The following is a 20012-nucleotide window of genomic DNA, read 5'->3' as shown; positions in this document are numbered from 1 at the left end:
GAGTGCTAGGATTACAGGCATGAGCCACCACGCCCGGCCTATGTACCGATTTCTTTATCAAGTTTGGAGGCTCAGAGATGAACATGCAGTCCCTCTGTTTCAGGGGGTTATGTGGGAGGTAAAAACAGCTGCCAAGAGTTACAGCCACGTACTGCTCCTGAGCGCTCACTCGATGCCAGGCGCTGTGCTGAGTGCTGGACACGGAGATCTAATTTAACCTGCCCGATGCTCTACTGCCACATTTACAGAGGAGGAAACCGAGTCAGAGAGGTAGAGTAGCTTGTCTCAGGTACACAGCTACTAATGATGGAGCTGGGATTTGAACCTGGGTAGTTTGGTTCCCAAACTCCACATGTAACCATTAGGCTATACTGCTGGATGATGTCATGAAGCTAGCTCTTTATTTATTTTAAGTCATTCATTCATTGAAAAAAGTTCCCCAGCAATCTCTGTGTCAGGCGCTTTGCGAGGCTCTTCACAGAGGTGACATTTGAACAGACTTGAAAGATGAGTAGAGTTCTCACAGTCAGAAAAGGAACGAAGGGAAGGCACGAGCCATGGCACATGCAGGAGAAAAGGCAGCCACATGGGAGAGTGGCGACCAGCCCGTATCCCCTGCTGTGAGGGATGGAGTGAGGTCTCATCTCACACACCAACTTGGGTTGATGGGGATGGCTGCCTAGACATGGTGTTGAGAAGGATTCTGAAGCAGAGTCTGCACTTGGTGAGAAAGTGCATGTGAACCACTTACTGTCTGCTGAGGTGTGGAAACGTGGACTAGTGACAAGCTTGTCATGTGTTTGTTCAGCAGGGTAGAATCTCAGGTGTGAGGTGGGCAATTCGGGAAATAAGACTAGAAAGGCAGTTTAGGAGCACACTTCAAAGGTTCTTAAATGCCGTGTCAATGAGTATTAAACATTCTGTGTTAGTGTCTGCCTTTATGAACTTTTCTACAATCTCCCCTCTTAGATAAGAAACTCTGGGCAAACATGGCAATTTCCTTCTTTTCCTCTCACTAAAAATGCATTCTCATCTGAAGATCCAGTGGATTGGAAGTATGATTTCTTATAACAAAGTTCCATTACAACAAAATGATTGAAAGTTAAATTAAGCGTTGGAGCCAGGCTTGACTTGTCTTTGTGAAAAAAGTTTATACAGCATGACTCTTCAAATCAATGGTATGATGACAACTTTTGGTAATTATAAGCTATATATTTGGCACTTAAAAAAAACAGACCTAGTTTCTTTTTTCCCCAGTTAATGATGATAGTCTGAATTTTTCAGTAATAACGCTAATTAATGCCTAGCATCTGCATTGCCCTTTTTGATTTTCAAAACACTTTTTCCATGCACATTGTCTCATTTAATCCTCGTAATAGTCACACGAGAAAGACAGTGTTATTCTCATCCTTTTGTTAACAAAGGAGAAGACTGAGACTCAGGGAGTTTGTTTAACTGGAGTCCAAACTTCCTGATTCTTTTAACTTTGTTATGCCGCCTCTCTGAAATATGCTCATACAGTCCTAACCCAGGTTCTAAATTAGAAGGAGTACTTTTTTTAAAGTTGAATTTTTATCGATGTGAATCATCCTGTTTTCTTCACCCACTGGACTTTGTGTCTTTAAAGCAGATTGGGTGGCCAAGGCTGAACAGCCTCCAAGGCCTCGGGTCGGGTGGCCTGGGATGTTCCTTCTCCCTGTTGCAGGGAAATGTGCTCTAAGCTTTCGTTCCCTTCTTTTTTAGCCAGAAAAGTCATACATGTAACTGGTGATAAAAGTTCCAATAGTGTAAAAAGGTTTAGAGGAAAGAGTAAGTTTCCACCCACCCCAGTCTTCTGGTCCTTTTCCCAGAAACAAACTCATTAGCAACAGTTTCTTGTGTCTCCTTCCAGAAATGTTCTCTGCACACGTAAGTGTTCAGTTGTAGCCCCTTCTCTTCCTGCACCAATGAGAGGATACTAGAAAGTCTGCCCTGCACTCCTTAATAGTATGGCAGAGATTTTTCTATAGCAAGACAAGATGCAGGAGCTCATTCTTTTCAATGGCTCCTCAGTGTTCCTTCCATTGCCCAACAGCCCCTAATTTATTTAACCTATGTTCTGCTGACGGTCACACAGGTCATTTCTAGTCTTTTGCTTTTAACAACAAGGCTTCACTGAATATTCTTGAACATGTATCTTTGTGCACACACATAAGCATGTTTGGAGGATAAATCAGTAGGAGTGACGTTTAGTCTTAAGAGTCCTGGTATTGAATGTTCCACACACTTTCTTAGTAACCCGCTTCACACCGCCTAGTATCCTCTTTGGGGGAAGTTCTGACCTAAATCACATTTGCTGGAAAATAGAGATTTTATTCGTGGGCTTTGGCTTTGGAGAAAACCAAATGGCCCGATTGCCGCTGCCTTTTCAGTGTCCTGTGTTTGGAAACCATTATGGCGTCACCTGTGCTCTAGTTGTACTTCTCCAAGTTGAAGAACCTTACCTTCTTTTTCCCCAGTTTCTGTGTACAGACTTTGAGTCATGGTGATTCCTTACGTTGAGACTCTGTCACTTCTCCTCATGTGGCTGAGGACCTCAGCGGCATCAATGTGGTGTGTTTGAGGCACATCCCGAGAAGGGCTTTGTCGCAAGGAAATGGGACCATCCTCAAAGCGAGGTGTCTGTGTCGGGACTCTGAGCTAGAGAGCGGCTGGGCTGTGGGGCCTGCTGAGCCCGGCTCTCGCCTGAAGCAGGGGCCGCCATGGGGCCTTGGGCATTTAAAGCGGCATCAATTATCTAACCAACATAGAAATATTTCAGTGTTTTAGCCGCTGGCATAGCCACTCAAGGGGCATGCTGGCACTGAATGTCAGCTGAGTTTCTCTCCGGAAGGACTTGGAGGAAGGTGTGGTTAATAAAAAGCCCATTCATTGGTCTGCAGTGGGGAGGCAGGTCTGAGTCAGAGCTAGGCCTCTTATTCCGCTGTACAGCCTTCAGCAAGACACATTTTTCTTGTCTCCAGATGAAGGGGTTTGCACTATATAATACCTGATATCTCTTCTTGCTCTAAAATTTGAGGAAATAATGCAAGCAAAACAGCCGATGGGGAAGGGTTCAAAACATGAAATGTTTTCCTGGCATTTTAGTTTATGTCTTAGTGATGCCTTTTTGTTCCCCCTACCTTAACCTCCTCGTGCAAGATAAGCCAAAGCAATGGATTTGGAGGAAGGACTTGAAAGAAAAGAGATCATTACCTGGCTTAGGCAGCATGGTGCATATTATAGCATTGTGGAAAGTGTTGGGAAAGAAGGAGATTGGTCCAAATCCTGAGTTGGACACAGCTATATTCATTCATTCATTCATCAAATACTTATGGAGTCCCTATTAAGTGCCGGCCCTGTTCTAGGCTGCAGGGATGGAACAGTGAATGAAGTAAGGTCCCTGCCTTCATGGAGCTCACACTATAGAGGAAATTGGACAAGCCACTAAACTCTTTGGACCTAAGTTTTCCTAGGTAGGAAAACCTGTAAGAACCCGTAAGCTCTGTAATGGTGGATGGCACTGGTACTCTTCCTCCCCATCTACTGCCTGCGATAGACAACTCCAATCAATTATAGCACTCCAGGCAGCCACAGTTAGTAACAATAAGCCTATATGTTATCCTGGGCTAGATAAATTATGAAGTCCTTTCCTGCTCCGTAGTTCATTTCTGTTAATTACTTCTAGTTATAATGAAAAGACAATATTTATACTGAGGGGAAACTACAGCAGAACTCCAAATTATAGAAGTATTGAAGCTACACATTTTACAAGAAATCTACCATTCCTTTGGTTTTGTTGGCTACAAAAGGCATGTGTGCCTGTAAAATTGTTTTAGATCTTTGGGTCTGAGATTTTCCCTCCAGAGTCTTTTGCTGCAAGGTGTCCTGTTTGACCTGTTTTACTTTGATCCTTGGATAAAGGAGAGGCTCACCAACATGCACTTTTAACTCTTTTCACTTTGGAAACCTCCTTTATGAAGCCTCTTTTTCTTGGAGTCAGGTTGGACAGAATCAAATCCCGTCTGTTTTGACAAATGTTTCTACTACACACTAGATCACTCAACAGCAATCACTAGCAGAAGGCTTCCTAGGGGTCTAACGTGGCCATCTGGTCTCTCATGCTCCACTCAACACGGTGGAAGCCAAACCAAGCTTGAGCCGATATCAGCCTCTTTGGTGAGTTTTTTCTCCAGTTTCCAAAGACACCTGAGCGCCATTTCCGTTTCTAATCCCCCTTGCCACTCCCGTAACAGTCCAGCAAGTCCAACATGCCCAAATTGAGCTCAAATCACAAAATAAAAACAAACAAAAAAATTTGAAGTGTTTTTGTGGAAATTGATAATTCCACCCTTGTGGATTTCCAAATGTACCTCCACCTGTAACAAAGCAGGTAGATTTGTGGATACTAGGGAAACATCAGCTTATTTAATCCTGTGAAGTATACGCAAGGGCCTAAGATTCTAAAAACTGCTCTTACGATTTTCATATTATAATGAGCCAGAGTTACCACCCTTTATTATAAATTACTTTCCTTTAGGAAATGAGAACTGACATGTCCAGCATCACAGGCCGTGGCCCCCATAATGTGTACCAGTATTGGTATTTGGTGATTACACAGAAGTCAACTCTTCCCTTTCCAAGAAGCTCAGGGAAATAGAATGTTTCCACCATTTAATCATAGATATTTAAACCAAGGAGTGTTTTAAGAAAGAAAAAAGTGTCTTTATTCCTGGGCTGAGTTAAGTGAATTCTTTTTTCTTTGGTGGGGGGAATATGGAAAACAGAAAATTCATACTTAGCCTTGTTTAAAGCAGCAGGTATTAAATATAGATGAAACAACTCAGTTCTCCCTTTAAAATTTGTTATGGACATCCCTATGTTTTCTAGAGCTATGGAAAAGAATTCTCCCACGTTTGTGAAATAAAGCAGAAGACTTTCCAGTTTTAAGGGGTATGGTTAGTAATTTTTGTGTAGGGTAGCGTGTTGAGTTTATGTGGAAAGTCCGCGCAAAAGGAAAAAAAAACTGCAGTTTTAAGAGCATGGATTCTGAAACCAAATTGTGCGAGCTTGAACCCCAGCTCCACCTCTTACTGTGACCCTCTCTGAGCCTCAGCGTTTCATCTGTTAAATGGGGATAATAAAAGAACTGACGTCATAGTTTGTTGTGAAATTTAGTGAGATTATCCCTGAATTGTGCTCAGCATGTTGCCTGGCATACACTAAATGTTATTTTGGTGACTGTGCCTCTATTTCCTCATCTGTAGACTGGGGATAATAATGAAAATTAAATGGACTAATGTATGTAAAATGGTTACAGCAGTGTCTGGGCCTTAGTGTGACAGAAGCATTAACTTGTTGTTATAACACAAATTCAAAATGCTTTCCTTAGCACTAGGAGGGCAGTGTGTAAAATGGGTAAGAATGTAGAACCTTGAGTTTGAAACCTAAAATTTGGTTCCACTACACATTAACTTCGTAAACTTAGGCTTGGGCTTTTCGTCTGTAGAGTGGGACTAATCATAGAATCAGCTTCCTCGGGTTGTAATGAACACTAATTGAGACAGTCTCTGTAAACACTTAGCGCGGTGCCTGGCATATGTGCAGTGTTCAATAAATATTTGCTAATATTTTAGGCTGCCTCATTTAAATGTTCTATTGGAGCTGGGCAGAAGGTTCTAGGAAGATTGTGATTCAGGAAGGAATGCTTTTGTGGAGAGAATTGAGAGGGAGTCACTTTGCTGTTCGCAGATGTGGTCGCCCTTCTTGGCTTTCCTTATGCCTCCAGTGGAGAAAACACCGGCATCGTAAAGAAGTTCCAGAGGTTTCGGAACCGAGAGCTGGAGGCCACGCGACGCCAGCGGACGGATTACCCAGCGTAAGGGTGGGCGGCAGGTGGCGCCGGGCGGGTGGTGCTTGTTTGAATGAGAACCAGAGCAGGCCAGTGGAAGAACTTAGGAGAACACACCTCTGTAAGGTGCTTTGCCAAAATGTTGTGATCTAAGTGGCTTAGACAGAATTTGTGGTCCTGAAAACCTCAAATTAGTCTTGAATTGTTCTTGCATGTAGCAATCCTCAGCTTGCCTTAGCCTTAATACGTAGGGTCCAGGAATGGCGTGAGCGGGCAGTAAGGTGTAGAAGCCCGAGGCCTTGCAAGGTTGCAGGCGCAGCCAGCCAAAGCCGGCACAGACTGCAGCCCTGGCTTTGCCTTTTCTGTCTCGAAAGACCGGATGAGCTGCCTGAAATCTCACAACTTCTGACCTCCTCCACTGATTTACAGCAAAACCCAGGTATACATTTTTTTCCTTCTGCTAAGTGGAGAATGCTGAAAATGGTTCCCGGTTCGCCTCAGACTGGATGGAGTTAGCAGAGGGATTTAGTTGTTCCCATGCTACTGGCTGTAGAAAGATCTTGAGTCACTTTACTGAGCGTATGTTCTTGCTAAGCTTCCTTGTAATAACTTATCTTCATGAGCTTGCTCAGCTGGGTGGGTCAGGAGGGAGCTATGTGGCACCATCTGTTTGCATATCAAACCACTAATTTTCAGGCCAGATTATAAAGCCCAGAATATTCTAAAGGCCTTGTTAGGATGTTAGCCCCAAAGAACCCTGGGGCTGCTGCTACTTTAAACCAAACTGTGAATTGGTTACCGGGATAAATGGAGAGAAACTGATGCATTTCTTTTGACCTCGATGCATGTTTCATGTGGAAAATGCAATTATTCCCACCTCCTCATCTTTGGACTACTGGTTGCTAACACAATGTGTGGCATCGAGCAGGAGTTCAGCAGATCTTTTCTGAATGATTAATGGACCACGTATCTTGACTAAATGCGTCCTAGTTAAGTTGGCTACTGTTACAGTATTTTATCTTCACTCTACAAATCACAGATGTACGATATTTTTCTTTAATTAAAATAGCCCCAATCCAGGAATGGAATAGACTAGTTGTTCTGTGTTGGTCAGCCAGAACCGTGACACTGTATTCAGTTCACCTAATGTGAGCATTAAACTAGTATAGATGTGTCCCAATTACCACATAGCGATGCCATTTGTAGATGATTACATTTTTCTACCTTACGATTTTTATCTTTGAAAGAAACGAAATTGCTCAAAAAGCCCTAATTATGTTTTTTCTTTTAATCATAGAAATTAGAATAGCTTCTTATCAAATCATCTCTTATTAAAATCCAGATTTTTATTTTATGTCTGACTTTATAAGCCTTAATCAAGAATTCAAGTATGAGGCATGTGAGATTCTCAAAGAAGAGGTGCAGAAACAGAGTTTTTGGTGTTTTGCTAGTTTTTGTACGGTGAAGCTTAACTCCCGTCTTTTGCAGTTACTATAACTACCTCCTTTGTCTCAAAAATCAAGCTTTGCAAGCTGATCTCCCATGATGAACACAAAGGCAAATTCATCCCTTCATTGGAAAGAAAGCAATTTACTTGGTCATTGTTAACTGTAATTACCTGTTCTTGGATGATATCAATCTGCAGAATTTTTTCCCCCCTCACTTTTATAGGTTTACTGTTTCATTGTGGCTTTATTTACTCCATTATTGCAAGGCCAATCTCTGTGGGATTCTGTACTTTGTTGATTCTAATGAGATGTATGGCACGCCTTCCGTATTTCTTACTGAAGAGGGTAAGTATAAAACAGAACCTTTAAAATGATATTGTAATTTTCTCATACTCTGTGTATTGACAGATACGTTTGTCTAGAATAAGGAAGATATTGTCAACGTGGCAGCTCAGCAAGAGTGATGGCTTCCAAACGTGGCTTCAAATGTAACTTTTTTTTTTCTAGAAGCTTAAAACAAATGTCTTCCTTGCAAAGGAAGGCATTTGTAAATGTATTTTTTGGTTTTGCTTTTTGTTTAAAGGAAAAAGGAATGTGATTTAGTCTTGTAGCTTCTTAAGACAATTGTTGAAAAGGTATAGCTACTTCATTCACTCCTAGGTATTTTTTGTCATTTTCATGAGCTTTAATTTTCCTTTTAGGCCATTTGCATATCCAAATGCACCTCGTCAGAGGAGAAGACCTTGCTGTAAAAACTAAATTCATCGTACCTTTGAAGGAGTGGTTTCGACTGGATATCTCTTTTAATGGAGGCCAGGTATCTGTATGCACACTTCATCATGAACTGTATGAGAATTCTCTCTTAAAGTTAAGCATTGCTATAAAGCCAGGGAACAACCAAATCTGCAAAAGCAAATTTGTGGGAAATGATAGACTCATTACAACTACACACTTGCTAAATCAAACTTTTATAGATGAGAGTTTAAATCATAAGAATCCCATTCCATTTAATTAACTTTTAAAGTGCTTCTTTTGACTATGTTGTGAATGAGTAAAGAATATAGGCGGATCTATAGCCACAATGATCTGAGCAATTCAGTCCTTTTCCCCCAGGGAGACAGGCTTTGTGGAGATAAATGCTACAACAGCATTGGCCGTGTTTATATAGTGTTATTAGATCTACAGCTTTTTTTTGTTTAAAGGAAATTTATTGGTTAGTTCAGCCAAGAAATGGTTTGACTGTTTTTGGCAGTTGAAATAATTGCTTATGTTTGGCATTAAATAGACTCATAATAACTAACAAACATACATGGTAATCCTGGTGGGGTGGAGGGTCTTTATCTACTTTGTACTGTAAAACATTGCACATAACTGTTTCAAACTCTCATAGCACCAATTTTATGGATTATGGCAAATCTGTTGTTATAATTGAAGACAATTCCATTTCTCGATATACATGATGCCACTTTGCTACCTTTTTCTGGTTACTTGATTTTCTCATCAGCTTTTCTTATTGATTTGTGATTTTCCTGTAACAAAACTGGAAGAGAAATTTTGTTTGTCTTGTTCATTAGATGATACACAGTCTTCCCTTGGTGTTTAGGTTTATCGCATTTCCTTTTTCTGAAGAGAAAAGAAATCAGGTCAGTCCTTGCTGCTTTCCTGAGAAGAGTCTGTAAAATGTTAGCTGGGATTTTTTCAATGTCCGTGTCCTCAAAAATGTTAGGTTACATAGCTACGGTCCTCGTTTTAGCTTCCTATCTGTGTGGGGATTATGATGGCATTATAGTTTGGTTGCTGCTGTCTCCTAAGGAGGAGGTCATCTCAGTGCTATGTGTCCCTGAAACAGATATCAAATCATCAGAGGAAATTCACAGATCTTATTTTGCACCTGCTGTATGCAAGGCACTATGCTCAAGTTGCTTGTAGACTATTTATGGAAGTAACATTGAGCAGGTGAAGGATGTCATAAGGCAAGCTTAACCGCCAAATGATTCATATTGATTCCTAGAAGGGAGACAACGTTTCATGCTGGGATGCTCAGGGGAAGTTTCTCAGAGAAGGTGTCTACTTTTGGGCAGAATTTAGTTGGAGAAGAAAGGAGAGGGGGGCGTTTCAGCACATTGTTGGAGGTTAGCAGATAAACCAGTTTGACCGACATAGAAATTTGTAGACTGTAGAAAACTAATAGAAGAAAACAAGTTATGGCTTTAAGGCTAGAATTTGGAGGATCTTGAAAATCAGGGAATTTGGACTTCCATTTGCAAGGCAATAGGGTGTCATGGAAGATTTTTGAGCAGAAGAAGAGTAAAAGTGGTCCTCTAATGAAAGAGGTGGATGTAATGGCAGGGTACACGCTGGAGTCAAGCAGGAGAGAAGAATTAGACCAGATAGGTGGAAGAAAAAAGAATATTTTTTTGGTGTATGTGGACTTTTGCCCATTTGTCCTTCTTTCTGTCCCATCTGGTCTCCCTCTGCAGGTTCTAAACAATCCTTAAAGCTTTTCACCCAAAATCCACCTTTGTGGTGGGACTGCGATACTCATTGCTTTGACCGAATGGACAAGTGACTTAAAGCAAATGCTTAGTTTAGGGAAACAACTGACTTGAGTAATTTTCTTTTCTGAACCAATAAGCTGTATGGCTGCATTGCATTGGTTTTGAATGGGTTAGTTTGTCTTTCACAGATCTGGTGGTGTAGCCACATCTTTGAAAATCTAGGTCGGCCAGCACAAGTTTCCTAAACACTTGCTCTGTGGTAGCACTGGGGGAATGTAAGTGGCCCCTTAAGTCCAGGGGCCCCTGTTGGAGTTCAGGACATGAAAAGAACCCAGGTGAGACAGCTAACAACATTCATGATAAAACATTGCCCAGTGCTCAGGGAAGGGCTGGTGGGAACTGCGGTGCATGAAGATCATACAGCCTCAATCTTGTTTTCCCGCTAAGGCTCTCATGGAATCAGAGTAAATTTTTAAAAACTCCCTGTAGTATCATACACATTTTCTTGTCTTTCTAGACAAATAGATCAAACAAAACTTCAGCTTGGAGTTTGGAGGTGTCTGAAACCCACTGGCAGAAACTGCATTGTAGCTATTTTTAGCCACCTCAAGTCATATGAGGAAGTTAAATTTATTAAGTCTTAAAACATGCACAGGGCTAGTAAAGTGTTACTGTTACTTCTGTGGAAACTGATCAGGAGAAAGACTCTCTAGCACATGTGATGGGAAATTTATATCAAGGACTGTATCTATCATGTGGGGCGTCAAGGCAAAACTGATGCTTGTGTATCTCTCCCATCGCAGATAGTTGTAACCACTAGCATTGGACAAGATTTGAGAAGCTACCATGATCAGACCATTAGGTAAGTGCGATTTTTCTTTTTATTCAAAATTTGGCTGGTCAAGGGTTAAAGAATTTCATACTTTAGTCCTCAACCCTAATGCTATTCCATATCTCCTCATTCGGCTTTTCCAGGCATGGACAGTTCTCTGCCCCGTAGCTAGTCTTTGTACCTTTTTTTTTTTTTACCATGTACAAACTCTCCTGGTTTCCCCTACAACACTTTTTTCCAAACAAGAGAAACTAGTCTTCTCTCCAGATCTCATTGTAAATTCTTCCTTTCATGGCACTTTATAATTCATTTTCTTTGAAAATTATCTTCTGTGAAGGATTCTGAAAAATAAATCAAAGTATTAATGCTGTTTATTGAGGATAGTTGGTAACTTTGGCCTAGTATAAAACATAAAAGCAGACAGCCTTCATATTTATGTTTATAATCTGGATTTGAAATGTATGCAACTGTTGATATTGGTGTCACTTTTCATTCTTATATAACCATTCTCTACAAGAGTCATAGAAACTGAGCCCTTGCCTTGTGTTTCATAATTTTTTGATTTGCTCCTACGTCCACATATAATACTAGGTTTTACAGTGTCAGAACCACAGGGCAGCCTTCATTAGGAATGCGGGATGCGCTGTCATAGTTAGATAATGTATGTGTACAGATGGTCCCCGACTTATGATTTTTTTGTCTTTATGATGGGTTTATTGGGCTATTAAATGCATTTTTGAGTTACAATATTTTCGACTTATGTTGGGTTTATGAGACATAACCCCATCATATGTCAAGGAGCATCTGTAATTGAATGTTTAAAAATAAGTGTAAAAATCAGAAACAAAAATGACCAGCTTTGTATGTATAATATTAAAAAAGTGTATCAGGACTGCTGGGCCCTTTGTCTGGGGTGGGGGCTGGTTTCTTCTTCTAGTCTTTGGTCGTTTCAGTGCAGCAGGCAGAATGCTGCCTTTCCAAAGAGGTTCCAGGTAAGCAGCATTCCATGCAACCGGAATTCTCCCGGAAACTGATTATTAAAGAAAGGAAAGAGAGACAGAGACAGAAATAGAGGGATTTTTTTTTCACCATACCTGTTTTTGTTCAAATCAAACCGATTCCTTTTGGGCTCTGAGCACATAGAACAATTCTTAGTTTCATGGCTGGATTAAAGGATTAGAGTTTTATAGAAAGGCCGAAGAAGCGTGATGACTTAGCCTGCAATGAGAAGGTGTGGGTGGCTCGATGGCCGTATCGGAGCGCAGAGGCCGAGGGCTGAGGGCAGAGCAGAAGCCTTCGAGTGCACCAAGGCGGACCTGGATCGCCAGACCGCGTTTGACATCCAGGAGTTCTGTTAGATAACAGGTGGCCAGGGGGTCTTCTCTGAAAATTCAAGAATAGCAAAGCTTGAGAGCTCTCTTCAGAGACACAGATGATCTGTGGGTCCTCTGGAAATCTCTTTGAGCACTGTGAAGCGGGCTCCAGAAATTAAGGATTTTGTTTCAGGATGTGAAATCCAACATAGTGGCTTCCCCTTTCCTCTCTGCCCCCAACTCCGGGACATTTTTGACCACTGAATTTCATAGGCTTCTTTTCATTTTCTGCATAAGGGCTCCCTTTCTTCTTAACTGCCAGAGATTTAGAGGCCACCGTGAGTGAATGGTAGATGGAGTGTCACGGTGTGATCCTGGGCTGGAACCAAGGGGAGGCCAGTGAGGGACCTACCTTGAGTCTAAAACTTAAGGGGTGCCTGAAAGCTCGGGGAACGGGTAAGTTAGCTAGGGCCGCCGGAACCAAGTACCAAAACCGAGTGGCTTAAACAGTAGAAATACATTGTCTTAATTCCCGAGGCCAGAGGTCCAAGATCGGGGTGCTGGCAGGGCCAAGCTCCCTCTGAAAGTGCTGGGGAGGCTCTGTTCTGGGACAGAGAAGCTGGCCCTTCCAGCTTCTGGTGGCTCTTTGGCTTGTGGCAATGTCACTGCAGTCTTCACGTGGCGTTCTCTGTCTCTGTGTCTATGTCCAAATTTCACCTTTTCATAAAGACACCAGTCACTTCGGGTGAGTGGCCCACCCCACTCCAGTGGGACCTCATCTTAACTAATTATTGATATATCTGCAATGACCTTGTTTCCAAATAAGGTCACAATCTGAGGCACTGGGGATTGAGACTTCAGCATATGAATTTGAGGAGTGGGGGGTGGGGCACAATTCAACCCAACAGTAATCATCATAAGTAATATCTTAATACAGTATTTATTTAAAAACTGAAATGAATGCAAAGAATCCATGATGAACAAAATAGCAACATTATAAGACAGGATCAGTATGAGCGTATAAGGTTCTAGGGATCAGGTCTGATTTGGGGGTACATACCAATTCGACATCCCAGTTAAAGCATGGAAATGATTCCTTACCTAGTAAGAGTGGCAGCGCCCAGACCCGGGAGTGCCTCTCCCCACCATGTCAGCTCCCTTCGCATGCTCCTGGGACCTCCCTGTCAGCAGATCAACTAGAGGTAAAGCCAAGCCCAGTGGGGGGTGTCCCTAACCCCCTTGGGGTCCCGTGGTTAGGTATTTGGAGTCTCATCCCTGCCAGGAACCCCCATTTTCAGAGTGGACCAAGCCAGTGAACTAAACATCAAATATTTCCACGTTGACTGATGATAGGTGTTCCAAGGAAAGCCTCTTTACCTTCCCTTTTGTTTGTTCTTGTAAACGTAAGGATGGCTGCTGTCCCACAAAGGTGGTGTAGGAGGATCAGGAGTTAAGTGCTCAGAATTGCAGTGCTATGCACAAGTGAGAGGCTGTCAGTAACACTCATCGGCGGGTAACAACGTCAGTCCTCTAGAGTATTAAATTCACTCATTTATTCACTCATCCAACACGTATTTATTGAGCATCTATCACATGCCGTACGCAGTGCTTGACTCTGGGAATAAAATGATGAACAAAAAGAATATAGTCCCTTCCTTCATGGAGCTAAAGAATCTAGTGGGGGAGACAGATGTTAAACAAGTAAAGTCACAAATAAATTTAAAATTACAAAAAAAAAATAAATAAATAAAATTACAAGCTGTGGTGAATGCTAGGAAGGAAGGAAATGCTTAGGGTGGCTTGAGACGAGAACAAAGGGGTCAGAATTTAGAGCAGGTCTCGAGGAAGGGACATTTAAGGTGATAATTACTGTAAGAGGTACAGGGGGCAGCTAATTTGAGGCCCTAAGTTCTTCTACCAAAGAAACCTCAAACCGGAGCTATTTCCTGATTCTGAGTGAGGCCTATCGAACGAAGACTGATCTCTCGAGCTACTGGCGCTCTGCCGCAATCAACCAGCGCAGTCTCCTACATCCAGATAAGAGTAAAGATAGTTTGCCAGAGTGTTGTTTCTGAGGTTTTCGAAAGGGACGGGCTTGGGCTTTGTAAGAGTCTAGCTCGGTTTTTTTTTCGGTGAATTTGTTGGCCTTCAACCGTTGCCGGTTCCAGGGATCTCTTGCAGTCTTTGTGCAGACACTGAGAATTTTAGAGAAGAAAAATGTGGACACACTGGTGTAGACGGAGATCAAGCAGGATAAATCTCCTATTGGTTGAGAATGACAACTTAAAGATTACAGTCCAGTGCCATTGGGACCAAATAATTTATTATTAGTTGAATTAGTTGAAAAACTCTGTTAAAGCAGGGATTAATAAAAAAAGATACTTACCTTAAACATTTTTTAAGCAGTTTTTTTTGTTTTTGTTTTTGTCTTTTTTTTGAGGTGGAGTCTCTTTCTGTCACCCAGGCCAGAGTGTAGTGGCCTGATCATAGCTCACTGCAGCCTTGAACTCCTGGGCTCAAGTGATTCTCCCACCTCAGCCCCCCAAGTAGCTGGGACTACAGGCGCATGCCACTATGCCCAGCTAACTATTATTACTTTTAAATTTGTTGTAGATATGGAGTCTCACTATGTTGCCCAGGCTGGTCTTGAACTCCTGGCCTCAAATGATCTTCCCACCTCGGCTTCCCAAATTTCTGGGATGACAGGCACGGAGCCACTGCATCCAGCCACTTACCTTAAACATTTTATTTTAATTAAAAAATACATATAAGTGTACATTTATTGGTCAATCTTTCTAGATACAGGGCCTTCCTTTGAGTACAGATCTGTGAATTGGAGTTCCCTGTGGTCTTTCTCACATGTACAACACACAATTTCTGTTTTTTCCAAATGAAAAGAAAATAAAGACATTTAGGAAAACAATCAGAGCCCAAAACCCATCCAGATTTCCTCAATTTATTTTCCCAACCTTTCATAGTTGTCTTAATGCCACAATTTTTTTAGTAACCTCTCTTCACTGAGTCTATCCAAAATAATCAACTTAGTTTTTGTGGAAAGAACAAGTCTTTTTATCAGGTTACATATTTATGTATTAATAAGTGGTATGATTACAATGACCATATGATTGGCATTAAGTGGTTTGAGAATAAACACATCTTTCCCTAAGTATGCAACTCAGTGAGAGCAAAAGTCCAATAGTGGGCTAGGTTAAAAATAATTGCAACTGTAGCTAACAGTGATGGTGCTTACTATGTGCCTGTCTGTGCAAATGCTTTGCTTAGATATTAGTTTATTTCATCCTCACAACAACGATATAGGTAGGTACTATTGCTATTTCCATTTTTAAAATGGGGAGACTAAGGCTCCAGAGAGCGGCCTCCCGGCAGCGAGCATCTAGCACGCTGCAGGCCTCAGTTAGTAAGTTTTGCAGAGGAGTGGACACCGGCAGGTAAGCTGGCGAGGGGACACGTGGAGAGTAGGAGAGCTTGTCCTGCGAAGCATTGCTTAGTATCGATCCAGCGCCGGGTGCTGTCTCATGAGGGCTGTTGGAATGTTCAGGTCTTTCCAAGGTCTTGAAAGATAGAATCAATTCACAGTTCTCAGAGACGGTAACTTTGTGGCCTCTCCTGAGAAAAAGGGAAGAGACCGTCATGCTCACAGTCCTTCAAGGCTGAGATTCTGAAAAGGAAGATAGCAGGAGCTGGGGCCCTTCCTTTGCATTTTGGTTGCATTTGTACGGAGCTAATTTCCGAATGTGCCCGTTGCTTCACCCTGTGGTGCTTCCTCTCTAGCCAGATGCACCTGCTAGAGGTTGGGTTCTCATCCCTGGCTCTGGAATAACCCTGAGCTGCCTGGCTTTCCTGATTCAACTGAGGGTAGCTCGCTGTGTCCTCAGCTACGTCACCCTGGCCCTTTGCTGCCTTAGCTCCCCGGGCTCCTGGCGGCTGCCAGCCTCTTGTGTTCTTTCCTTGTGCTTCCATCTGCCCTCTGTGCTCCCTGGCTCTTTCCTCTTTGCCTGTCTTCCCGCTTGACCTCCCCTTGCTGTTCCCATATGCTCTGATCACATCTTGTCCACGCATTCCTATTTTAGTTTTTAAATAGGCAATAAATGCACATGGTTTTAAAAGTCCAAATTATGTGAAAATATAGTTAAATGTCTCACCTCCAACTCTGCCCCCATGTACCCCACCCCATCTCGCACCCCATGGGGAAGTAATTGTATTAGTCTCTTGTGTACACTTCCAGAGTTTCTTTATGCAAATCCAAAAAAATCTATTCTCCTGTTTCTTAAATAAAAGGTATACTCTGTGTTCTGCACTTTTATTTTTTCACTTAACATATTTTGGAGATCTCTCCAGGTCCTTAACCCTTTTTTAAAATGCATAGCAAAAAAAGCTCAAGTCCAGGGCCCATTGGGTGGATGGGCCAGTTCTCGCAGACAGACACCCGGGGTTTGCCAGTTTTTGGTGAATGTAAACACCTGCAAGGAACGAACACCTTCATGCGTTTTGTTTCATGCCACCCCCCCCTTTTTTTTTTTTTGAGACAGAGTCTCACTCTGTTGCCCGGGCTAGAGTGCCGTGGCATCATCCCAGCTCACAGCAACCTCAAACTCCTGGGCTCTCCTGAGTAGCTGGGACTACAGGCATGTGCCACCATGCCCGGATAATTTTTTCTATATATTTTTAGTTGTCCAATTAATTTCTTTCTAATTTTAGTAGAGACGGGGCCTCGCTCTTGCTCAGGCTGGTTTCGAACTCCTGAGCTCAAACAATCCGCCCGCCTCAGCCTCCCAGAGTGCTAGGATTACAGGCGTGAGCCACCGCGCCCGGCCATGCCACCCCCTTTTTGCCTCCATTTCGTTCCTGGTGCTTGAAGCCCTTCTGGACAGCGTGGAGTGGACCTGACATGTCACCTGTGCCGACCTCTTGTCTTTGGTCATGCACTTTGACCTTGCTGGACATCCTCCTCCTAACCGAATTTTACAGCAGTCCTTATCTAATAGTCCACCTTTTCAGTATCCCCCCAGCCACCTTCTATTCATTCAACAAGTTTTTCTTTTCCTTTTAGAGCAGAATATTTCCAATTAAAACCAACAATTCCAAATAATTCTATTGATTGCAAACAAAATCACCAATATTAATAGCACGGATTGAGTATTTACTGTGGACCGGGCACTCTGCTAGATGCCTCACATCTTTACGTTTCACTTAATCCTTTCGACAATCCCACATGTGAAGAACAAATGAGAAAAATGAGAAAACAGTCTTGGAGAGGTTAAGTGACTGGGCCGAGGTCCCACAGCTGGTAAATAGCAGAGCTGGGATCCCAGCCCACGTCCACCTGACCCCATCTGCTAAAACCCAGAGTGAAGGGGTGGGGGCAGTTCGGGTTAAGTCTAGGAGGGTCGATGAAAGAGTGTCTTTTTAAATAATCTGGTTCCAGCCCAGGGCTGTCTAAATCCTCTGTGCTCTTCTCTAGTTTCCGGGAGGATTTCCATTACAATGACACAGCTGGGTACTTCATTATTGGAGGGAGCAGGTACGTGGCTGGCATTGAAGGGTTTTTTGGACCCCTGAAGTACTACCGCCTCCGCAGTCTGCACCCCGCCCAGGTGAGCCAGGGGATCAGGAAGTTTGCAGCACCCATGGGCGATGGGTGTGGGGCTCAGGCGTGTGGAACCCAGGCCGGATGGTGCCTTGCCTCTGTCATGGAACATAACTAATATGGACCCCCCTCCCCTGCAAACGCAATAGTAGATTTCTGTTAAGGTTTGGTTCATTTAGTACTCATAAAATGGAAATCATTTACTTCCTCTGTTTTAATAACTACTAGCTTAATTACAGAGTAGATTTTTATCAGGCTGTTGCCTATCCAGTGATTAAGCTAATGAAAGGAGAGAATCTTAGTTATTTGGTAAAGCTTTGCTTGTATGCTATTATTTAAAGTATCAGAAGAGGAGACGCTGCAGCAAATTAAAATCTTGGTTCCACTGGCTGCTCTTTTCAGAAACGCAGGCTCACGCCGGGGTGGGTCGGCAGTGCATTTACGGATGGAAGAGGGCTTGTGTTCAGAACTGAATCTACCGCACAGTGTTTTTCGCATCCGAAACCCACCCCCGAATGGAACTGCCCAACTCTCCGGGCCAACTCCAGCCAGGCTGGTGGGGGAAAGGGCTGCTTCCGCACGAGGGCGCCCTCACAGCTGCCTTCTTGGCTGTGATAAGGAGATCTGGACCCCGCTGACACCTGAGAGAGGAACATTCTTTCATTGCCTTGACCCTGTGGGGTTTATTCTGGGAAAAGCAAGGGTCACTAGGCACGGCCACAATTAGGAAAACTGGGGGGCCCTACTGCCCATGGGTGACATCTTACAGCCTCTGTTGAGACCTCTATGAAAAGGGAAAAACTGACATTCATGTATTCATTAGTTCAACAAATACGTGTTGAGTACCTCCTATGTGCCAGGCTCTGGACTAGTACTGAGTCAAACAAGATGGATTAAGAGGGTAGCTTTAACATTTTTTTTGGAATGTAGTGCACAATATGAAGTCTATTTAACATCATGAACAAAACATACGTATGCATATATATATATATTTACACACAAATTGAAACAAATTATGCTAAGAGCACAACCCTTGCTTTGTTCAATGCACTCTGATATTTTGTGCTCTACTTTATAAAAACAAAAAAACACCACCAACACTGTGCTGGTCACCACATGCTGAAATAATTGCATGGCCCTCTAGTGGGCCCCAATCTGTATTTGCAATCACACCGAGTTAAGATAAGTCCCCTGTTCCCGAGGAGCTCCCTTTCTGGATCTCAGACAGGTAAGTCGTGAGAGAATATGAGACGCAGTGTTTGGGAGCACTGAGTGGGGAAGGTGCGTCTGCCCACGAGGGAGGTGGGGTGAGCTCCGAGGGAAGCTTGCCTGAAGCAGTGGCCTTGCACCCAGCTCTTGGGGCTTGAGTACCAACCAGCCTGCTGAGCAGGAGAAGAGGGGACGAGGGCTCCTGGGCAGCAGGCACAGCACAGGTGCCCCTACATTTCTTGGTGGGAAGGTGGAGATGAATGTGATTTTCTGGGAACGTGCGCAGTGGGGGAAAAGAAGAGGGTGGAGGCCCAGTCTTTGGGAAATCCTGCCATTTAAGAAGCTTTGCAGAGGAGAAGAGGTTATGAAAAGAAGCTAAAGGGAAGTGGCCAGAGCTGGCATGTCCTCGAGTTAGTATACAAACAACTCTGGTTTGCCAATCCAGAGTGGACGGGATATGTGTATCAGCAAGCCACCTGGAGATGTCAGTGGGACAATGAAGTCAACACATCCTCGTAGATGTGGATGGATATTTCATGGCAATTGTTGTTCATTCAACTTTGTTGCCTTCTTATAGATTTTTAATCCCCTCCTTGAGAAGCAACTTGCTGAACAAATCAAGTTATATTATGAAAGGTGTGCTGAGGTTCAAGAAATAATATCTGTGTATGCATCTGCGGCACAGCACGGGGACGAGGGACAAGAAGCATGTAAGTGTTGACCTTCAGGGGAGCCGTTCGAAGCTCTGTGCATCCGTATTACACGTTTGGCTTCTCCCTAATGGGATTAAAGTCTAACATATATGCCTAGGCTCAGATACCAGTGGGCACAAGGGTTACCTCCAGCCCTCCACGATGGATGCAAGTGAAAGTATACATTCCACCTGGATTCCAGAAAGACCAGCGACAGCCAGGAAGAACCAAAACATGTCTCGTAGCTTCACCTATAAAAATCTGGTTTAAGAATACAAATGAAAGTGGGTGTTTCGCGCCTCGCGTGGCATTATTCCCATCCATAAGATCAGCCTAAGAAAATAAAAATGAATTGGAAAATAAATTAATCATTAGAAATGTTTCCCCATCGGTGAGCTTTTGTCTTGGATCATTAATATCTGAATATTAGCTTTCAGAAATGTTGAACAACGACTTTGTTGTTTGGGGCTCGGTTTTATTTTTTAATCCTTGAAATTGACTCATTCTAGAAGGCATTGGTAATTTTCAGCAGAAGGGATGAAT

The 20012-nt window shown here is 42.9% G+C and overlaps 1 protein-coding gene across 1 annotated transcript in view; it reads left to right on the top strand.

Annotated features, from left to right (window-relative positions):
- SEL1L3 (sel-1 suppressor of lin-12-like 3 (C. elegans)) overlaps nt 1-20012 on the top strand; it is a 114498-nt gene that overhangs the window by 26709 nt on the left and 67777 nt on the right. The window contains exons 3-8 of the mRNA XM_012664202.1: nt 5770-5896; nt 7541-7662; nt 8019-8134; nt 10619-10677; nt 17443-17575; nt 19355-19487. Of these exons, the coding sequence (XP_012519656.1) occupies nt 5770-5896; nt 7541-7662; nt 8019-8134; nt 10619-10677; nt 17443-17575; nt 19355-19487 (690 nt within the window). The remainder of the gene's footprint in view (nt 1-5769; nt 5897-7540; nt 7663-8018; nt 8135-10618; nt 10678-17442; nt 17576-19354; nt 19488-20012) is intronic.

The sequence above is a fragment of the Propithecus coquereli genome, unplaced genomic scaffold (assembly GCF_000956105.1).
Source record: "Propithecus coquereli isolate 6110/MARCELLA unplaced genomic scaffold, Pcoq_1.0 Scaffold87, whole genome shotgun sequence".
Classification (NCBI taxonomy): Eukaryota; Metazoa; Chordata; class Mammalia; order Primates; family Indriidae; genus Propithecus; species Propithecus coquereli.
The sequence above is the reverse complement of the archived record's forward strand: the minus strand, read 5'-3'. Positions and strand labels throughout refer to the sequence as shown.